This window comes from Lissotriton helveticus, chromosome 10 (genome assembly GCF_964261635.1).
Source record: "Lissotriton helveticus chromosome 10, aLisHel1.1, whole genome shotgun sequence".
In the NCBI taxonomy this organism is placed as follows: domain Eukaryota; kingdom Metazoa; phylum Chordata; class Amphibia; order Caudata; family Salamandridae; genus Lissotriton; species Lissotriton helveticus.
In genome coordinates, this window is record NC_136071.1 from 436,609,740 (window position 1) to 436,625,180 (window position 15,441).

The window sequence follows — 15,441 nt, forward strand, 5'->3', positions numbered from 1 at the left end:
CAGAATATAAGTTATTTTAATCAATTTATAATCTCTCCAGCATCGAGCCACTAGAGAAAAAAACGCATTGTGGCCTACCTTTTAGTTTGTCATTAGCCGATTCTTTTCTGATTCTTTAACGTTACCTCATGTGTTTACTCAACACACTCGAATACAGGGTAACACGCTGCATATCGAAAGCATCTAAAAAACATGAAGGCGTTTTTACTACTGCCATCCTGCTTCTTGGAAAATTATCATTTATATCAGCTCTTCTCGGAGCGTGCAGCCGCCTACCTGATTGTCTGCAATCTGGCATCCCCACAAAGGGTCGAGCGGAAATGCATTTTCGATCAACTGGTCGAAAGGATTTATGTACGCTTTTCCGCCGATCCCTGTAATTCCTCGCCTCCTGCGCAAAATGAGAACACAACCTTGTCAAATCCTGTTGATTGCGCCCAGGTGGCCGCGTCGACCGTGGTTCACGGATCTCCTTCTTCTTTCCCAGTGCGATCCGATCCCTCTCCGCCCACTGCCGCACCTTCTCACCATGAACCACAGGCAGATTTGCCATCCAGACCCGGCATCTCTCCAGCTTCACGCTTGGAACCTGAGCACCACGAGTTTTCCCACCTGAATATTGATCCTGACTGCAGAAAGGTCCTTGCTCACACACAGGCCTTTTCCACCATCAAAACCTATAAATTAAAATGGAAGCGGTTTTGTGTCTGGTGCCACTCGGAGAACATTGATCCTATGCTCTCTACCCCTGAGCAAATATTGCCTTTTTTCCTGCTTTTGGCAAAGTCAGGACTATCACATTCCACTCTCAAGGTCTTCCTGGCTGCACTTTCACGTTTCCGACACGATGGCTCCACATCTCTGTACTCCTCTCGGATCATTCGTCAATTCTTTAAAGGTCTCTTCCGGATGTTTCCACCTGTCCGGCGTCCTCCACCTTCTTGGCGTCTGAATCTTGTCTCAGCTGCTTTAAAATTCCTTACTTGGAAAGTTTCTCTCCTCCTCGCACTCACGTCCTCAAGGCGAGTGAGGGACATGCAGGCTTTTACCATTCAGCCACCATTTCTTCAGTTCTCAAAGGACGCTGTTACCCTACGTACAAACCCTAAGTTTATACCAAAAGTTCCTTCAGACTTCCACCTTAATGAACCGGTATTACTTAAAACTTTTTTCCCTAACCCTCAGTCTCCTGCTGAGCATTCTCTTCATTCTCTGGACCTGAAACCATGCCTCAAATTCTATATCCGACGCACTGCTGCCTTTCGAAAGTCAGACCAGCTCTTTGTGGCTTATGGACGGATGCGCAAAGGACATCCAGTTACTAAACAAACCATTGCTCATTGGATTTCTTCTGCCATCAACGAGCTGGCAAGCCTCTTTCCGCTCCTGTGCGAACACATTCAACAAAGGCAGTGGCTTCATCTACTGCTCTGTTTGCTGGAGTGCCTCTGCATCAGATATGCAGGGCGGCAACGTGGTCCAGCAGACACACATTCACGAGGTACTACTGTCGGGAGAAAGCTAACGCTGCGGACACTGCTGTGGGACAAGCGGTGCTGCGAAATCTCTTCAAATAAAGGTGAGCCTCTGTTGCTTCCCACCTCCTGTCATAAAAGGTTTTCTTGTGCATTTTTGTAAATGTTGCAAATGTGTATTTATATCATTATCTTTCATTATTGCCTTTTATGACTCTTAGTATGATGGCATACTGCTTTCTATTCTTATTCAAGCATGTGAATCTATGAAAGACACCCCTAATACTGGAGAAGAACAAAAGTTACTTACCTGTAAACTGTGATTCTCCAGTATTGGTGTCTTTCACAGATTCACATGCGACCCACCCTTCCTCCCCTCAGAGGCTCTCTTCTCCTCATGCACATTTGGTCACTCTTGTGCTACGAAAATCTGAGGGCTTTGCTTCTGAGGAGAAGGTTCTAGAGGGTGCTACAGCCTGATTGGCTAGCATGTGGACCATTATGATGACATGGATATGCTACTAAAGTGAATTCTGTCTCTATACTTTATATGGGCCAATGTTGTTCTATGGTACTTTAAGGTTTTATTTCTTTTAGATATATCTTGATTTTTTTTAGATATATATATATATATATTTCCCACAATGTGATCCTTGTCAACTCCACGCGCTCTGATTACTGGTGCTCTGCATGGGGGCCGGATCCTGGCCCATAACCAGCAATTTTACAACAAGGGATGCGGCACTCAAGATTTGGGTTTTGCTTGGCTCTTTATTTCAGCCTCAAGCTCGGACCAACGCGTTTCAGCCTCAGACAGGCTATGTTCACTTTATGTATATATGTTTCTTACTACTATTTTATGTACCGTGGGACTCCCACTTCGACGACGGGGAAATATTCAAGCATGTGAATCTATGAAAGACACCAATACTGGAGAACCACAGTTTACAGTTAAGTAACTTTTGTTCTTTTCCTCCATCCCACTCCCATGATTGTGGAGCAGGTTTAGGTCAGCCTTTGTGGTTCTGCCACCACTGCCTAAGCTCCTTTAATCTTGAATTTATTACACACGAGCCAACTGCCTCAGAATATCTTGCATAATGAAACCAGACACCCTTTGGGTGAATCCATCAATAACTGTCTCTTTCTTACATGTCTCACAGCAATATGTTGACTCTGGAACATATATTGTGCTGGAGCTCTTGCTGGACATGCCCCTCGTACCCAAGCGTGAGCCTGAGGAGGCAGCAAGGCGGTAAGTGTGAAAGTTTAACATTTTAATTTTTTAGCATTTTATTCCAACATGCTGCATAGGAAACAATGAATGGCAATGTGGTACTTTGTCAGACCACAGCAGCAAACATAGGTTTGAAAGGGGAGCCAAGGTGATGAATTTAAGAATAGCAACGCAGAGATCTACAGTACAAAAAGGTAATGAAAGACCGAAATCGACTGGGTACTGGTCTCACTGTCATGGTGCACCACAAAAAAATACCAAAAGGGAGCAGAAACATGGAGTCTGAGATTAGTCAAGAAAGACCTTTCTATTATGAGGTAGAGAGGTGCAATGCAATATTGAAGTCTGTATGCTTCATGTTTTATTTTAACAAGGTACAGCTCACAGTTTTCCTGCAGACGTGTAAAGGAATCAGTAATAAATCAACTGAACATGATTTAATGCAATTAGAAAATGAAACAATGGAAAATAAGACATATAAATTAAATATAACATTATTTATAAAGATCTAGTACCCAAAAAAAGCACAACCAGGGAAAATGATGCACTGGAGTAATAGTGAAAAGAGTGGATAATATAAAAGAATCTCAAAAACATGAATCTAGTTCTCAGTCAAGGGGTACAATATTTGTCTTGTAATGTCAAAAAGCCACAATATCTGGTTTTGTGACTTACCATGTTTTGAACATTTGTTTGAAACCTGCTTGGAAGCCTCACAACCAAATTCTCAGTTGTGTACGTTTGGTTGCATATTCCGTACAACGTTTTGTGGTCATGGATTTTGTGGGTGAGAAATCTACAGGGTTTATTTTTGAAAGAATTGTAGGAAAACCTGCAATTTATTGTCTCCTCAAAAAAAGGAATTTCCAAAAGATGACAAGCTGACACCCACACCCTGCAGGACCTATCTCCACTGTTTTGATCTCAGCATGTTTCTGAAGGTTGCTTCCTGAACAATAAATGTCACGTTTTTCTTCCAGGTTGTTTAAGGACATCTCATCCTTCACTTCACTGGCAGGGAATTACAGCCCTGAGGACCTTCAGTGTAACACGTTTAGCTGCTGTGCACAAATACACCAGATGCCTCCTTAAATAGTCAAATGCTGTAGAACCATATTACTAATCACCCTGTATTGGTGTCTCGGATTTCTCAAATGATAACACGCTGGGAGATTCCGAATATACTTCTGTCTCAAGTACTCACATAAAACATTGAATACATGCCACTCAATCAGATTAGGTGGTTTTGGTATACAGGATTATGATTGGTCCTTTGCTTGTGGTAGGACATGCAGGCCTTCTGTGAGTTGCCCAACTGCACCTGAATCTTGTATCCTGACGTTATTTTGTACTCAACAAACAAATGATGGACGGAATGCTGACAATGCAACCCTGCTCTTTTGACTGGGGGAGAATGTATGCATTTTCAGCATTCCGCCCATCACTTGTTTGCTGTAACACTTTTCGCCCTAAGTGGGATGGGTATGCCCAGACGTGGATCCCTTGCTCACTGTGCCACTGGATTCAAGCTAGCCTGGCTGAAGAAGGGTAACATACCCTGAAAGCGGTCCCAGGATGCTTGTTTCCGGTCCAGGGAGGACCTGGCCTGGCAGTTCAGTCTGGACTGTTCCAATGGGGCACATTTGAAATTGAGGCCCAGTGCCTGGCTCTGAAGTCATCGAGGGGTGCTAAAACTGTACCCTAGGCTGGGCACAAGACTACCATCTGTGTTCCTGGCCATGGAGTAGTGGTGGCAGCATACCAAGTTCTTAGTGATCAGTAGCTGAAGTGGCCTTTTTTCCTGTTCAAGGGTAGGAGTGTAAAGCCTACAAGCCTGCTTGAGTACAGTTTCACTCATGTGTCATGAGCAGACCCTTCGCTGACATCTCTGTGTGAATATCAAGTGCATTTGCATGTATGGTAGACTGAGTGCGTTTGCACGTATGGTAGACGGATTCAATGTTGTTTGCAAGTGTGCATGTTTGCTGTTCCCAGTAAAATCCATTTTTGATTATCAATTGTCTGAAATGACACAAAAGATGGATGTTGTGATACAGTCCCCGGATAGTGTAAGTGTTAAAACTGCATTCCTTCGGAGGAGGGGGCTGTAACTACAAATGCAGAAGTGTAGAGGGATGGATACAGGACTACCTGTCGAAATTCTCTGGGACATTTTTAGCAAGGGATTGTGGATCAGTCCTCCCTGTTCACTGCCATTTGATTAATAGTGGGGAAATATGGGTGAGTCAGTAGAGACAGATGTTGGTGAAAGGGTAGCTTCTGGGGAGAGCTGAGTCCTTTGTTTCATTTTGAGTGGCCCATCCTGAAAGGCTGATGAGAGTCAAGTCCATCACTTCACATTTATTGTACTTATGTTGTGAATACTCCTGCATGGAGCCAGCAGAGCCATTAGCTTGTGTGAAGAGCAATAACCCTGCGCAAAGAACCTGTCTATGTTGCAGAGGAAAATTGGCTATGAGATGAAACCAGGCCAACCGGCTTTTAAACTCAGACAGTGGATTTGTATCCCCTTCTGAAAATACTACCGGCAAGACAGTCCCAAGCATCCCCATTTTATTCAATGTTGAATTGCCTTGATGCCGAAGGAGCTACTGTGTTTCAGGAGTGGTATGGCTGATCGCCAATCTCCTGAAGGCGAGGGGATATCGCCTTGCTAGTACAAGTCTTGCTGGAAGAAACTGTGGGACTGCCTATGACCCTGGAAGTTGCCTGCTTGCTGAGAGAGGAGAGCAGAAAGCCTGCCCATGACGAGAACCCAGCTGCCAAACTGGTGTGGCAAGTGGCCAGAAGGAGCAGTGAAAACAAAGGAAAGTGCCAAGGTCAAATTTGAGGCAACTCAGCTCCCCCTGATCTCCATGTCCAAATGACGAGTCAAGCACAACTGAGAAGAGAATGTGCGCGACTTGCCAGAGTCAACTGCAAAATAGAGACTGCGTTATTTGGAGACCGCTGTGGTGAAAGACCCAGACGTCCTGTATGGAATCTACCTTTTACTTTCATGCAATTCAACATTTACATCAGCGTCCTAGCCAAAAAGAGGACAATCCCTCCACCTCGACATCTGGAGCAGATCACTGAGATGTCTTAGTGGAGCCACTGCTATGCCAGCCAGCTAACCAGGGAAAGAATGAGGAGGAGTTCTCCGAACAAGCCCCGTGAGCATAAATGCTTGCCCAGTGCCCCATCCACTGTCACACCCACAGGTAAAAAGTCCCAGCGTGCACCACATCAGGTAGTTCCACACGCATGACAGACATTGACAGAACATTTAGCTAACACTGTGACTGTTTATCGAGCATTGCTATGACCACACAAGTATTGAATACTCATATGCCGGTTGACCTACGGATTATAGCACACTAGGAGGCTGCTCCAATGCAACATAGTGAGCATTAGTACGTTTTGATAATGACTACTTCAATGTCTTAATTTTGTAGGGTACTGGCTAGACCCCGTTTTGCATTCCTGTAGCTTTGCCTACTCTAGCTGCAATAAATGGGGAAGGCAAACTAAGCTAGCAAAGAAATTACCGGAGGACCTCGAACGAGCTCAGCTTTCCCGTATTGAGCGGCCGGGTCCCAGATGACTGCACCCCAGCAGCCACTTTTCACACAGGAACAACTAGCACAACTGTAGACTACACCCTTGTAACTCTCCCTCTGTTCTATAAAATTGCTGCTTATCATCTACGAGAAAAGGACAATAGTGATCATCTTCCACAAGAAATCACACTAACTGTGCAAGTTATAATGCCAACTCAGCCACTAGAAATCCCCATTTCCATACATACACCAAAATAATCAAATGCAAGAATCCGCATCCAGAATATCTGGTGGCTTCAGCAAAGATCCTCCTATAAGAACAACAAATACCAGAGATGAAACCTGTAGCCAGTTGGGAAAGCTTAAGAGAAGCATTAGGGGAAGCACACTCAACCCAAGCACAGCCGAGATCTAGGACACCTGAAGGACTTTGTCATGGAGGGCGCCTCAACTCACAGAATGCGCCAATCAGGTTGCTCAAAAAAGCAATAAATAAAACATTACGGAAGCTCCACCTACATGGCCCGGATGCCAACCTGCAAACGGAGCTGAGACAACTTAAATCGGAACGGGAAAAGCTAAATTGGCAATTTAAAAATAGAGGTAGAAGAGAAACAATGAGCTAAGCTTCTTTATGATGTGAAGACTAATAACAGTGCGCAATTTTGGTGCACAATTAACACACTTAAAAATCCCACAGTTCGTGGAATTCGTTCACATCTAGCAGTAGAGAGCTGGGTGAGTTTCCTTTGTGAACATTTTAACAGCAATCCAAAAGCAGAAAACAATGCAGGATTTTTGGAAGAGATAACTCATGAACTACACAGAATTCTGCACACAGACACTTGGATACAAGTAAACCCAGGGTCTGGAACCCATCTGTCTAGAAGCATCCCTACTACCAAAGGACGAAAACAGGGGTGTGTTTGAGCTCCAACCATGTTTAAACTATTTATGTCAGATTTAACATCAAGGCTGCATAGGTGCCACTCTCATACCCCAAGGTTAGCTGGCTTGATCTTCACCAACCTACTATATGCCGATGGCCTGGTACTCATAAGCCGTACCCCTGTAGGCCTTCAGCATCTATTAGACACTACACAAACCTACTTGGATGAAAATGCCCTGAGTATTCATTTCGATAACAATAAGGTATTCTTATGAACCAAAGAAAGGCAAAAGGGACACCTCATTGGTATCTGGCCAAACAACCACTGAAGATGGTTAAAGAGTTGAAATATCTAGGTGTTACAATTTAGAACAAGATCTCATTTATTGCTCAAAAAGAAGTGCTGAAGATGAGAGGTAATGCAGTGTCAGTGGTACCAAAAAACATAAAGAATAAAGCAGCCAGTTCTAGCTTCACTCCACTACTTCAAGTGATCCAGGCAAAACTCATTCCAACAATTTCCTATGGAAGTGAGTCAATGAGGGGGAGAGATGCGTCCACTCTGGACAGGATATTAATTGGTGCATTAAGAATGATCTTCAGTTTACATAAGTACACATCACCAGCCCAAATAAGATTAGAGTTTGGTGAGCAGAAGCAGGGGCTGGCACGGAGAAGTACATACATTCACTGCTGGTAGAAGATTATGGGAGAGCAGCCAGGGACCTTGGATACTCACTTGTGGACTGAACTGTCGACTGAGGAAAACTGCCCAGCAAGGGTATATCTACATGAATCGATAGATCAACTTGACCTAAAAGGGCATATGGGAAGTGTCAGGATCCTACGAAAGCTTTAACAAAATGATCAAATGTTTCTTCATGCCTAAGGACAAAGTAGCATTGACTGGTAGGGTGCATCGCTGCTTTACCTCGCACAGCTACACCAAGGTTGCACCTCAGCATTATTTAGGCACTGGGTTCCCTAAAGCCACCACAAAAGAGAAATATATGTGTTATCGACTCGGCATTCTAGCCTCTTTGCTCCCCCTTGGAAACGCACTTCGGCCAGGTCTTCCTTCTATTTGGCAGGGAGAAGAAAGTGAAAATATTATTATCCTACTATGCATATATAAATAACTTATGAGAAAACACAGCGCACTATTATGCCCACTTTTTAATTATAAAGGAATTCATACCTGCAGACAGGAAGTTATGGCGTGCTTTGCTGGAGACGATGTACAGTTAAATTGCTGCCTTGTAAGAAACTTGACTGCAGCTGAAAAGAGACTAAACAACAATATCACTCCCTAAGGTTATAACAGGTAACCAGGTGAGGCTGGGGAATCAGCTCACTGACAATTCATGCCTCGAAACTTTATACCAACAACTGCTCGTTGGGGGTTATCTGAACATAAAAACATTTATGAGGAGACTGCACTTTATTAATTATTTTTTAATCACTTTCACAGTAGGCAAACTATATCGGCATCCTTACCAGTATTGATAGGCCTGCAGACCCGTTGAGAGTTATTTAAGCTGCTTACTCATAAGGTTTCCTTACATTGATTGTATTGTCTATTGCACTGTACCCTTGTTGTTTAAACATTCTTGTTGGTCCTGAAGATATAATGTGATCTTAATTTGCACATAAGTCAGAATGGAATCCTTGTATAGCAATTAAGCACTGTTTGTTATCTGCACAAATGACTGATTAAATAAAAAGGTAAATATTGTTGCAAAGGTTTTAGTTAGTCATGCAAATAAACTACTTACTACTTACTTACTTACATGCTCCAGATGTCACTTACTCAATGTCAATGTCAAGATAGTCTTTATTCGATAATTTCAATCTTAAAAGACACAATACAAACATAAAAGTGTCATAAAATATCATATAGGCATGAGAAGAGATAAGAGAGGAACATACCGGTTGATTTCATATATACAAGAAACATTTACACAAAATAAAAGGTATAGTATCCTTATTCATGCCATAAAATCATACATTTCAATGCAAAATTTAAATATCATCATTATCGAACATTTCCTAACATGAATCTAACAAATTGAGCCATACCAGGCGATGTAATGTTTTAAGTTTAAAAAGAGTCATAAAACAATTTACACAGAATCTATCATAGATACAAGCCGCTCCTAAGGACATAATTAAGATGAGGGTGCGGTACTATGGAAGCCTTCAAATTTGTTCTGCGTAATGCCCAGGTCCAGCTAAGAAATGTTGCCATGGCAATTACTATGTCTTCTCGAGTATTGTTTTTCAAAATACGCAGAGCAGTCTCATAGGATCTGGTGCCAAAATTAGAGCACAACGGCTTAAGCCACCTGTTTCGCAGGCCAATATATGCTGGGCACACGAACAGTACGTGAGCTATAGTCTCTACCATGGAGGGGCACATGGGACAGTAAATATCTAGAACATCATTCCATTTTGTCGTAAAAGATTTCAACGGAAGAGTCCCCACTATAAATTGGTGATATAGCTTCCTATCACCAGGCCTTGTAATAAAATTCCAATAGGCTTCTAGTCTTTTGACCAGCTTATGCTCCATATAAATGCTGGTTAGGGAGCTGCTATTCACCAATGACATGGTTTTCCTATTGATCATGTCCCAGTAAAGTGCTTTGAACTAGTTTTTGTTAGGAAACGAGTTCCCTATTGGGTCATCCCACAGGTGGCCAAGCCCCATGTCATACAAGCTACCCTTAATCCTTTGTAACCATGCAATTTTCGAAGACATATCTGCCTTCTTAATATGCATTACTGCATTGGCATAGGATGCTAACTCTGGTGTCGTCCACAGCCTTCTCCAGTTGGATATGGGTCTAAATCCTGCATCCTGATCAAACGGAGTAGAGCCTAAATCAAGTAGTAGGATCTTAATAGGAGTGGATTGAGGCAGGGCTGTTAGTGAGAGCAGGAACTTGTTTTGTGCAGTAACTAGGGGAGATAAATTGTCGAATCCCCACAGCTCTGCACCATAGATTATAGATCCTCTATTTTCGCATTGTACATAGCTAATGCCAGCCCCACCGGTTTAGTGCATGAGAGGCGGTGTTCTTTTAATAGAGCTCCTGCTAGCTGATTGTGCCTGAGGACTAGCAGGTCTAGCTGGGGTTACCAGTTCATCCTCCTACCCATAGTTACTCCTAAGTAAGTAAAGGTATATGTTTGTTCCAAAGATGCGTTATTCATTACAACTCTGCCCTTGATTATTTTGTGTTCATGCAGCACCATGACTTTTGTCTTATCAACGTTAACTATCAGATCATGGTCGTTGCAAAACACATTAAATCTGTGCAGGGCCCGTTGCAGACCAGATTGAGTTTTAGACAAAATTAGAGTTTCGTCTGCAAACATTAAAAGTGGGACCCTAGAACCGGCAAGAGTTGGAGCATCAGAGGGCAAATTGGTGTAATAGGAGATTACCTTATTTATAAATAGGGAAAAAAGGGTTGGAGTGAGGACACACCCTTGCCGCACTCCCCTATTAACTGGGAAGCGATCTTTTAATTCGCCCTGTTGTCCACACCTTACCTGTGCATAATTTGCTTTATGCAATTTGATAATAAAGCATAAGAGTTCTGGTGGCATCCCAGCCTCCTTTAGAGACTCCCACAGCTTATGACGTGGCAGTAAATCGAATGCTGATTTTAAATCAACAAACGCAGCGTAAAGGGTCCCCCCAGATAGGATCACAGTACTCCAGAAAATCATCATAAATCTAAAGACTTGGTCGATGGTGCTGACATGTGGTCCGAAACCCGCTTGGTAGGTAGACAGTACCTCTTCATCGGTTATCCATTTATTTACTCTACCGAACACCAGTCTAGCCACGATTTTTTGCAGATTATCAATTAGGCTTATCGGCCTATAGTTGCATGGACTGGTGCGGTCCCCTTTTTTATATATTGGGATAATTTCCGCCCCACACCAAGTTTCAGGGATTGGAACACCTCAGGCCAAGGCGTTTATGATAATATGTATATATTTGACCCAGTTCTTCCTATCATGTTTGTATATGTCGGCCGGGATGCAGTCCGGGCCATGGACCCTTCCTGCTGGAACGCAATCCAAAGCTCTTTCTATCTACCCGTTGCCAAAGGTTAGGACGGCATCAGTTGTAGGCTCACAGTAAACAGTTACGGCATTTGTCGGGGTAGCAAATTGGCCCTGGTAATGTGAGACCCAGAGATCAGGTGGAACATTATTAGCTGGTATAGGCTCTGATTCCCCATTACCCCATTTAATCAGTAGCCAAAATTTGAGCCAATTCTTCCCGTTGCTAGCATTAGTTAGTTCTGCCCATCTTTTCTCATCAAAATTCCTCTTGGCCCTATATTGGACTTTTTTATAATTTACCCTAGCATTTTTCACCTCATGTAGATCTCCCGACTTAATCGCTTGTGAGAGTTGCCTAAATGCAGTCCCACATGCATCGTCGTACCATTTGGCTGATTTTTTTATAATTATATAATTAGCCTTGGCACTCTCTTACTAGTTGTAAAGAAGGTTTTCAGTTTTGCAAAGAAGTCCTCATGTACCTTCATTAGGCTTGAGAAGGAGTCAGCATGGGAATCTAAAAAAGGAAGAATCGATAATGTTTCTGCTGTAGTTAGCTTACTCTGGGTTAGGGGAGTTTTATCTTCTAATACCGCTACCCATTTCAGCCGTCGGCAATTATTGGACATAATTACATCTCCGGTCAGCACTTCCTGGGGAGACATCTGTCTACCCGGTCCCTTCGCTGCTAATGTTAGCAGCAATGGGTCGTGGTCGCTCTTCGGTCTATGCTGGACCAACATATCTAAAAGTCTTGGTCACAGCTCTAAGCTAATGAGAAAATAATCAATTCTACTACTACTTATTCCATTACTGAAAGTGTTGGTACCTTCCCTATCCAAGGGCGATCTCCTATTGATTGCCCTGAGGCCCCTCCTGAGGGTTAAACTTTTAAGTTGTAACGCCGCCTCTGTCCATTTATTAATAGGCGTCAGCAATAAAGATGGTACTCCCCAAATTGAATCCTCCTCCATACTGAGATTGTAATCATCGTGGCCAAGAGGCTCAAATGTGCAATTTAGATCACCCGCGATTACCTATAGAGGGCCTTCCAAATCGTTTATAAAAGCGTCTAAAAAGACAATGGTTGGTGATGCTTTCCCGCCCGCTAGCCCTCTCGCATATACATTAAGCAGTATGAAATCTGGTTGACACTCTGATCAAACCTTTAGGGCCAGAATATCCGGGCTATCAGTTGTTATCTCTTCAATTTGAAAAGACGTCTGTTGCCTAACCCAGGTGATCAAACCCCCACTAGGTCTCCCCTTGTGGTTTACAATTTCCGCTTTACGAAACGCCAGATAACCTGGGCGGTATATCATATTCACCGACCATGTCTCCTGAAAGGCAATAAAGTCAAACCCCTCAATATAATTTGACCAATCAGATGATGTTATTTTGGAGGGTACACCAGCAATATTCCATGATAACAAGGTGATTGAGGAAGGCAATAGACCATCGGAACTTGTCAAAGTTATTTGTATCTCGGTGCTCGCCTGTTGTTTAGCCCCCGTTGGATGGGGTACTATGTTAAGGGCTAGAGGGGAAGGTAAATGACTATCTGTATTCATTATTAAACTAGGGGTGGGTGGTAGTGGTCAATCACATAGATCTAAGTCCGATAGTGGGTCAAACCTATTGGAAAGTTGAGTCTCAGAAGATCTTTGTGCTGGCCTGAAAGATACCCGCTGTTGCCCTGCCCCCCTTGTACGACTTAGCTCAATGCTAAAATGGGACCAAGGTTTATAAAAAAAAACAAGTGGTAATACAGAGATTGTATCCATATTCATCCCGTGGTTCCCACCCAGGTTGTCCAATATAAATCTATTTGAATGTTCATTTTTAAAATTTACAACAACACAATCACCCTTCCCTTCCTTCCTAGAGGGGCCTATCTCCGGTGAGCGTCTAGCCATAATCATATAATTAGTAATGCAGTCCTCCCAAATCCTGATGCCCTTCAATTTAGTGTTGAACCAATGGAATATTTTAAATAAAAGTTGTTCGGTGGTTTCGGTCTGACCTTCCCGTAGGGCTGGAACATTAGTCAGCACTACCACTAATGGAGCAGCAGCCGGGGGAAGGTGTAAGGACCAAGAGTCAGTTGCAAATGCATTGTGTTCCAGACCACCACGTCCGTGTGTTCCTTGTGGGGGGCTGGCCCTTTTTAATGGGGCTCTGCTTTTGCGGATATTACCCATTGGTGCGTTTTTAGATGCCGTCGTCACTGGCATTGTGCTTCTATCGCCCGGAGTGCTCATGATCGATGGGGCAAATTAGCTGGACATATTTCCTATATCAGGTGGGGCTTGTTTTTTGTATTGGATGACAGCTTCATCAATGGCCATCCTGGGAGCATTTGGTTTCCTTGCAGTTAGACTGAGGGGCTTTACTATGTCCGAAACAGTGGTAATAATACTTGATTTGCCCATGGTATGCGCTGCTGAGGACTCCGGTTTTACCAATAAGCCTTCAAAAGCAGAAAAGTCAGATTTAGCCTGCTTTTCAAAATTATTAAGGTGTTCCTCGATCCTGCCCAATCTATAAGTGATGGGAGTTAATAGAGTGGACATTAAGTTCTCAAGTCTTCTCCACTTTTCCTCATTGACTTTAGAGCAGGGTTCAGCTAGAGAGACGAGGTTTAAGTCCGCACTGCTAAGGACAGTGATTTCTTATCAAGAGTCCACTTTTGTGGGAAATAAATACGCTCTTAGGCCAGTTCACCAGACAGCCATTTTAACTGCTATATAAAGCCTCCCTGTAAATGTCATCACAGAAAAAGATCATCTAACTGGCTAGAACCTACCACTCTAGTCCGGGTAAGTCAGATACACACCGAAGATAACCTGTGATCACCCTCTGGTAGCTATGTGCAGAGCAATCGGGCTTATTTGAAGAGGCAATTTGATAGGTGTTTGTGCAACACACTCACACAGTAACATAGTGAATGCACCACAAAATGAGATCACTATATTGTAAACACATTAAGGCCAAAACGATATAAATCACAAAAGTAGTGCACCAAAAGAAGTCTTATATGTTGCAAATGACATGAAGTATATGTCATCTTTTGGAAAGATGCTACTATCATTTAAATGAATGTAACACACATACTTTTCAAAGTACATAAACATTGCTTTAAAGGCAATACCCAGGTATTTTCCAAGATATGCAAGTCTGAATAGTACATTAGCCGCATCTACAAAACATGGGGCACAGAAGCACCTGCGCTCCTAATGAATTTTATACAGCACTTTTGTTACACTTCTGAGGTGGTGAGCCCTTTTTGGAGTAAATGCAGGCAAAGCGCATGCACACTTCATAGGGGCTTGAATGCCAGCTGTGCAACCCAGTGTGCTAGGTCCAGAGGGAAGCGCCAGGGCTTCAGTAGCTCTCAGAAGAATGATAGTTCGGCCACACCCTGATCATTACAAATGCCCCGCGGCCGAATTCACCAGCTGCAGAGTTACACGGCTAGGGCTGGTAGGGAATCTTCTATGGCCCTGAGATTCCCTCAACAGGGCTGAGTCAACAAGCCCTTGGAGAACCCCTTTGGGGCACAAAGGAAGTAGCAAGCAGCAGGCCAGCACATGTTGGTCAGGTTGCAAAGTGGTATCCCCTCCTGCAGCCCAGGAGGCAGCAGGACAACACAGCAAAACAAGTTAGTAAAATGGCGGTTCCGCCTAGCAGCACAGCAGTCCTTCTGACAATGTGCAGATGTAGAGCCAGCAGTGTCTGGTTACAAGTCTCATGCAGTATCTAAAGATATGTGGTCAGGGACCAGAACTTATACTAAAAAATGCCTTTGGTGAAGGGGTGATTTCAAAAGAGCTCTCTGAAGTGCCAACAATCCCTTTTAGCCCAGCCCTGACTCCAGACACTTAGTAGGGAATAATTCAGACCTTTGTGTGTGAGCAGAACACAGCCTTTTTGAAATTTAGGTATGAACCACCTCTCCTTCTCCCTGCCCAGGAAGACTATTAGTATGTAGATGAATGCATCCCCAGTCACATCCAGCCCTTCCTGTGCTGTGGCTGTTTAGAGCATATGTGCAAAGTGTCGCTGTCAGCAAGCCAAACGTGATTTAGATGCAGGCTGAAAAGCTTAAAGAGTTGTAGCCCCAGAGAAATGCCCACTTCAAAAAGTGGCATTTATAAAATAGTAATGTAAAATCCAACTTCCCCAGCTAGTAGG

At 43.3% G+C, this 15,441-nt stretch overlaps 1 protein-coding gene across 4 annotated transcripts in view; it reads left to right on the forward strand.

Moving 5' to 3' along the window:
- CFAP70 (cilia and flagella associated protein 70) overlaps positions 1–15,441 on the forward strand; it is a 1,288,671-nt gene that overhangs the window by 482,869 nt on the left and 790,361 nt on the right. For all 4 annotated transcript variants that reach the window (XM_078662924.1, XM_078662925.1, XM_078662923.1 and 1 more), the window contains one exon: positions 2,639–2,730. In XM_078662924.1, coding sequence (XP_078519050.1) covers positions 2,639–2,730 — 92 coding nt within the window. The remainder of the gene's footprint in view (positions 1–2,638; positions 2,731–15,441) is intronic.